This window comes from Bactrocera dorsalis, unplaced genomic scaffold, assembly GCF_023373825.1.
Source record: "Bactrocera dorsalis isolate Fly_Bdor unplaced genomic scaffold, ASM2337382v1 BdCtg025, whole genome shotgun sequence".
Taxonomy (NCBI): domain Eukaryota; kingdom Metazoa; phylum Arthropoda; class Insecta; order Diptera; family Tephritidae; genus Bactrocera; species Bactrocera dorsalis.
The window spans coordinates 1-6395 of NW_026038076.1; the positions used below are offsets into that span (position 1 = coordinate 1).

The following is a 6395-nucleotide window of genomic DNA, read 5'->3' on the forward strand; positions in this document are numbered from 1 at the left end:
GTAAAGGTAAATCCGGTACTATAAATTTTATACATCATACTGTCATATTATTTATGTTATATAATTATATAATACATATATACACAACACTTTCAGATCGTTTATTATTATAACAGTGAAGACAAATTTCCAAAGGAAATTCACATACCCAACTGCAATGTTCCGTGCTCACTTACCCAATTCAGCAATTCTATAAATCATCTGTTACTGGACGATTACGATGATACATGCGAAAATCCTACCACAGACTGCAAAAACTAGGAGCGCTTGCAAAATTAATTATGGATAAGGACATTTTTACAAAATGTTATTTCTAACATTTGAAGACTAATAATGTGTAAGAACTTCCACAACAAGTTGAAATGCATAGAACCTACTGATAAAAATAATATGTTGCTTATTTTATCTGAATATTGTTATAATTACGGAATGGCAATTTTTAAATCCCCAAATTGGGGTAATGCATAAGGGAAATTCAGTTCACTTAATACCGAAATTTGGTGCAAAAGTACCTATAAGCAATCATTTCTAAATCAAAACAAATCGCATGTATATGTTAATATTGTAATGAAATGAGCAAATTCCAAACTTTATTTATTTTTTAGAATACAATTTGTTGAAATATTGGAAGGATTTGCTATTTACAAGAAATCAGAAAAGAAATATATAATTGTAAATAATAAATATCACGTTTGCTGGCAACGCCAAAGTCCTGTCGGCAACGAGTCAATTCAATGAAAACAGATGTTTGTTATTCTTATGTGGATAATAAATATTTAGATTTTGTGAATTCATAATACATTTGAAATAAGCTTAACAAAACCTTTAACTTTAAAATTAAAGTATTTTAAAATATTGAGCACCAAGAAACCAACATAAGGAAGAAACCACATTTGATTTGCTTTTCTAGGTGAGTAAGTTGTTTTTTCTTTCGGAAGACAGGATGAATTAAGATTTCGCAATTTAAGCTAGCCCAGCTCCACCAGCTTATATTTCATGTTGTCACAAACCAAAATGAATTTCAAAAAATAATTAAAAAAAATGCTGCTGTTGTTATTTCCGGTTGCATCTTCAACTCTTTTGGGTATGGAGATTTACAATTCATCATTTACGCTATTTTTCAATATGAAAGATATACATGTACATACATATATGTATCTTTATCAAGAATGTTAGAATGCTTAATATCATTATTGTATCTTTGTTATATAGTGGAAACCTGGAAGTTTATATATACTTGCAAATATATAAAATATGTTAAAATTATTATGCTAGTTGTGCTAGAGGTAGAAAATATTCATGAAGTAATTTCGAGGAATTGTGTCGAGTTGATAGTACTTGGCCGCATAAAAATTCAGGTGACGTGTCGGTTACTCCGACCCGACTGTCGTGAGAACATTATGCTGGTGTTTGGATTGTTCTAATATTTGGGACTATTACCTCCTATTGACCGATGAATATATTATATAATATAAAATATCTAACACTTCGTGAGATAATTTAATAGTACATTGTAACTAAATTTAATTTTTTAAGATATTTGATCACATCAGATCACATTGAATACAATGACTTCACAAATCCAAATATTACATACAAAAATTTCATTTCGGTAAATTTATATGGCCACTATATGCTATAGTGGTCCGTTCTCAGCAGTTTCTTTGGAGATTATACCGTTGCCTTAAATAATAATCCCTGCCAAATTTATCGCGTCAAAGGACTAGGTTTTGATCAGTTTTGACAAATGAGCAGCTTCTTGAGAAAATCGATATATGTATATACAAATAGACGGACATGGTTAAATTGACTCAGCTCGCTGTGCTAATCAATTTATACCCTGAAGAAAGTTTCATTAGAACAATCATTTCATAAATTGATTTATGTTTACACCTGGCATATCAAATTTATAGTGTTGAAAACGGATTGGGGACTTGAATCGATAAAAAAATATGTATAGCATTGTTTTTAGTTTTCCAATATTAATTGAATATAGTGACACAATATTCTGGTTAAAGCATCTGATTTAGGGTTAATATTGCAATCAAAAGAAAGCAAAATTTTATAGATGTTGATATTTCCTCATGAACTTTATATGCCTTAATTTGTGCAACAATTTTATAAACTGCGATTTATTTATTTTTTAATTATGTACATGTCTATACTGACAAAAACTAGAATTATTAAGGACAAATTTTAGTGAAGTGTAAATGACAAATCACGCACGTAGTCCTATTTGACTCTATAGCGATGTGGTAGACTGTATTTATTGTGTTTATTTTGATAATCATATATTTTCAGTTTGCATTATCAACAGTTGTGAAAAAATTGACAAAGGCACGCGGCACACGTCTGATGCATGCAGACATATAATACATTCACGGACCAAATAATAGTCAAACATATATCAGCAAAATCCATTTATCTCCTCTGTGTACTAGATGAATAATTCATTTTTGGGTTTAATATACATATGTGCATACATTAATATTTATATATAGAAACTTGTGTACATAAATGTTAATAGTGGGAATATTTTTACAATACTATAACACCAATATTATTAGTGGTTATACTTATACCTAACCTAATATTGTTGTTGTTGTAGTGACAGAGTTGACAGTGTCCTACGTAGATCCAAATGTCGTGCTAACCCAAGTAAATAATGAGATTCCCCATATGAGGCTTTCTTAAAGTGTTTTGAAAAATAGAATGAATGGTTATATCAAACGTAGATATGAAGAAGTTAGGACGGCGAAGAAGGAGGAAGGTAATATAAGGTTGGTACGCAGTCCGATTTCCTCCATATTCAAATTAATATTTTTGTGACCTAGTTAAAGAGTTTTATATTTTTCCGATTGAGAGCGTGCAAATAATTTTCCTTGGAGTTAAAAAAGAACACATACATATTATATATTTAGTTTTTTTTTTAACCATTTATATAAATAACAATTATATACGAGTATACAAATTACTTCACCAATCTTGGTTACCTTCCTACTATTGAGTGAAGATTTTGTCACATCCCATACTCTTTAAATATTTATATGTATGTTTGTTATACTGGAAGTATATCTGTACTTTCAACCGCACTATGTGCATAAGTTCAATATTTGTTATCAATTTACAAGCACCTAATGTACATAATGTGATGTAAAGTATCGACGAAACTTCAAACTATTTTTTATACTCCTAACAAGCGAACGGAAAACAATTACTTAAGTAGTCTGGAAAAATTTAATTATGAAAACGAAGGAATGCAATTAGTTTTGATATACTATTTATGGAGTTAAAAATCTCCACACTAAGTAACAAAGTCAAACTTCCCCATATGACATTCTATATCTTTTCATAAAATTTAGTTACCAGTTTAGTTTAAGAGTTTAAAAATTGCAAGTCCTGAAAATCTTGGAAATCAGCTGTGTATGGCGTGATTTCTTTCGAAATTTGTATGAACAAAATAATTAAAACGATATTCTCAGTTTGATGAAGAAAAACAATACATATATACAAGCACAAAAAACAAATATATGTATAAATAAAGAAATGAATGCTATAATAATCTAATTCAGTCACTAATATTGGCGTTGCTTCGACCTTTGTTATCAACAGCTGTTAAAAGAAGGTGACACAAAAATGTTCTCTTTTTTCAGTCAAAGTTTTTACTCATAATTTGTATGTTTAAGGCCCATTTACTAAAATATTTCCCTGGTAAACTTTTCAAGATGAATATATTCAGATTCTTAGCTCCAGTCTTGGACCCAATTCAGTCTGAAAACCGAAAATCATAATTGTGGTTATGTGGGAGTTTCGATTTAATTTCTAAATAGATGAATTAGTTATTTTTTGCAAACTGATAGCATCTTTTGGTCGGGCACATTGCCTTCTAGTTCATTACAATCTTCTTCTTCTTGATTGGCGTAGATATCGCTAACAGTATTACAATCTATCGCGCTTTACACTTATACTGCGACCTTAAATTTAAATTCAAGATATGTATTCGTCTTTTTTATCTGGTAGCCTCGCTTTTGAAAAGAAACATGTACATATAATAATAAAGGTTCACGTGTATTTGCTACTAAAATGGCAAACTAAGAATATATAGTTTTAATTATAAAATTAGTTTTACTTTATCGCTTTAAAATTATGCCCTAACCATGAAGTATATTATAAACAAGTAAAGAAGAGCTACATTCGGGTATAACCGAACATTTTATATTCTTGCAACTTGCAACGATCACAGTCAGCGAAATACTTTTAGATGTTGGCAAAATTTTATATTAGACAATTTTGCGAAAGAGATCAACATTCATTATTCGACGAAATCGATAATGGATTACAATAAAATTGAGTATCCTATTAACTTATGTTAAAGGTAATATACTAGTAATTAATATATTTTACTTCAACGTAAGCGTCAACAAAAATAATAATGAAATCATTCTTAAAATTATGTGGAATAAACCTAACCGAAAACGGTAAATTTAATTTGAGTTAGTGTGGAAAACGTCAACCAGAGGATCAAAATTTATTATATTTTGGGATATGAGGTCTAGACCAATTCCATTCATATTAAAGTACCTCACTTACCATTACCAATATACTTACATATATGGAGTAAAGTCAGCCGGATGTTCGAATATCATGATATTAGTTGTAAGGGGCTAGGATTAGTTTACACTCGAATTTATCCACTTTAGGCTCAAAGATACATTGGTATTAGTAAAACGCGCCCTCTCATTCAAATCACATATTGGCCGATGTATGTGGTATAAAGTAAAACAGAAGTTCGAAGTTCTTTATATTAGTATATGCCTGCTAAGGGAAGCCTTCTTGGCGTTTGGCCGTTTTGGCATACAGGGATCAGCAAAGAGTTCCCTTTAAATTCCACTTAAATAACTCACATATTGATCGATATTTTCGATAAAATGTTAGCTACCGGCCACCTCTTTGGAAGCCTCACCAACCCCACTCATCTGAAACCCTATTCCCTTTGGTCCGATGGATCGATATTTTCGATAAAATGCTAGCTACTGCGCACCTCCTTGCATGTCCCACCAACCCCACTCATCTGACACTCTTTTCCATTTGGTCCGACCCCGTCGAAATAGCACATTTCTTGGGCTTTCCGTTAGATGACGTCGATGACAACCTAGATAATCCTTATCATCATCTTGACGGGGATTAGATATCCGTTAAGTTATCGTTAGAACAACAACAATAAAAAAAGTTAGCTATAGAAAGTGGGGTCCACATGTTCCGTATCTGCACGGCTGTTGCACTATATGTGCATTCATTGGTGCTGGAAAGTGAAAAAATCAAATGGAATTTAAAATTGTGTTGTACTTATTTAAATGAAGTCCATATATATTCCCGATACAATCTGATTTTCTCTTCTCTGAAAATAAATAAAGATTATTGCATAAGTTTAAACTAGTGTTTGCGTTTTTGTTTACAATTTACATGCAAAACTGGCAATTTTTCTATGTTGTCTCTTCTCATTTTCCTCTACGACGTTACATGTCGCAATCTGGTCTGTCATTGTTGGTTACTTTTAGGTTTGTATAATGGGTCAGGGTATTTAAGTACTTAATAAATCTTGGAGAAATACATAAATAATATATTTATTTGAAATTATCACTTAATTAGATACATATGGATGTACATAAGTACCGGTAATTATAAATATATAAATGGTTGTCAGTACATATGGATTTAGATTAGGAATAAATAAACTGCTCTTTCCGCAACACGTGATCGATTGCTGTCAGTCTTGCGGTTGCTTACCCTATACTCTTATGGAATTCGAACCAAATTTGTACGCATATGCATACACACATTTTTGTAATGTCTCCGTGTAGTCGTGCCAATTTCAAATTGAACGCACCTATGATCGATATGAAATAGCAGCAATAACACACAATACTGACAGAATAAAAGCTGTGAAGCACGAAAGTATAAATATTCAAATTAGGATTATGAAATAAAATTGGATATCAGAAAAAACTGTTTATTTAAAATATAATTTATACGCCATATACATATCTATAAGAAATTTGCTAACCCACATAAATTATATTTAAGATCATCCATATTTCGATACTTAACGTAAAAAGTTTTATAAGTTTTCACCCATATTCATCTCCCCCCTAAAAAAAATCTCTAAATAATAATTTTAATCTAACGTCGTATACTAAGATATCTATATAGAAAAAGAAACTCTATAAATTAGTTTATTATTGTCGTACCTTTGAACTGAAAATTAACTCTTAGACCTCAATTGCTTATTGATAATCCGACTAAATGATTTTATCACCAATCAAGAAAAAACCAATTTTAATAGTAGCTTATAATAAACAACCATGCATAATGTACAGTAGGAATTTATATTGCAC

The 6395-nt window shown here is 30.7% G+C and overlaps 1 protein-coding gene across 1 annotated transcript; it reads left to right on the forward strand.

Annotated features, from left to right (window-relative positions):
* Positions 1–94: 94 nt before the first annotated feature.
* Positions 95–741, forward strand: LOC125779984 (lysosomal acid phosphatase-like; the record flags this gene model as incomplete). Its single annotated transcript, XM_049461363.1, is given in 1 exon segment — positions 95–741. A coding segment is annotated over 1 exon segment (167 nt), but the record flags the coding sequence as incomplete, so codon positions are not given.
* Positions 742–6395: the final 5654 nt, after the last annotated feature.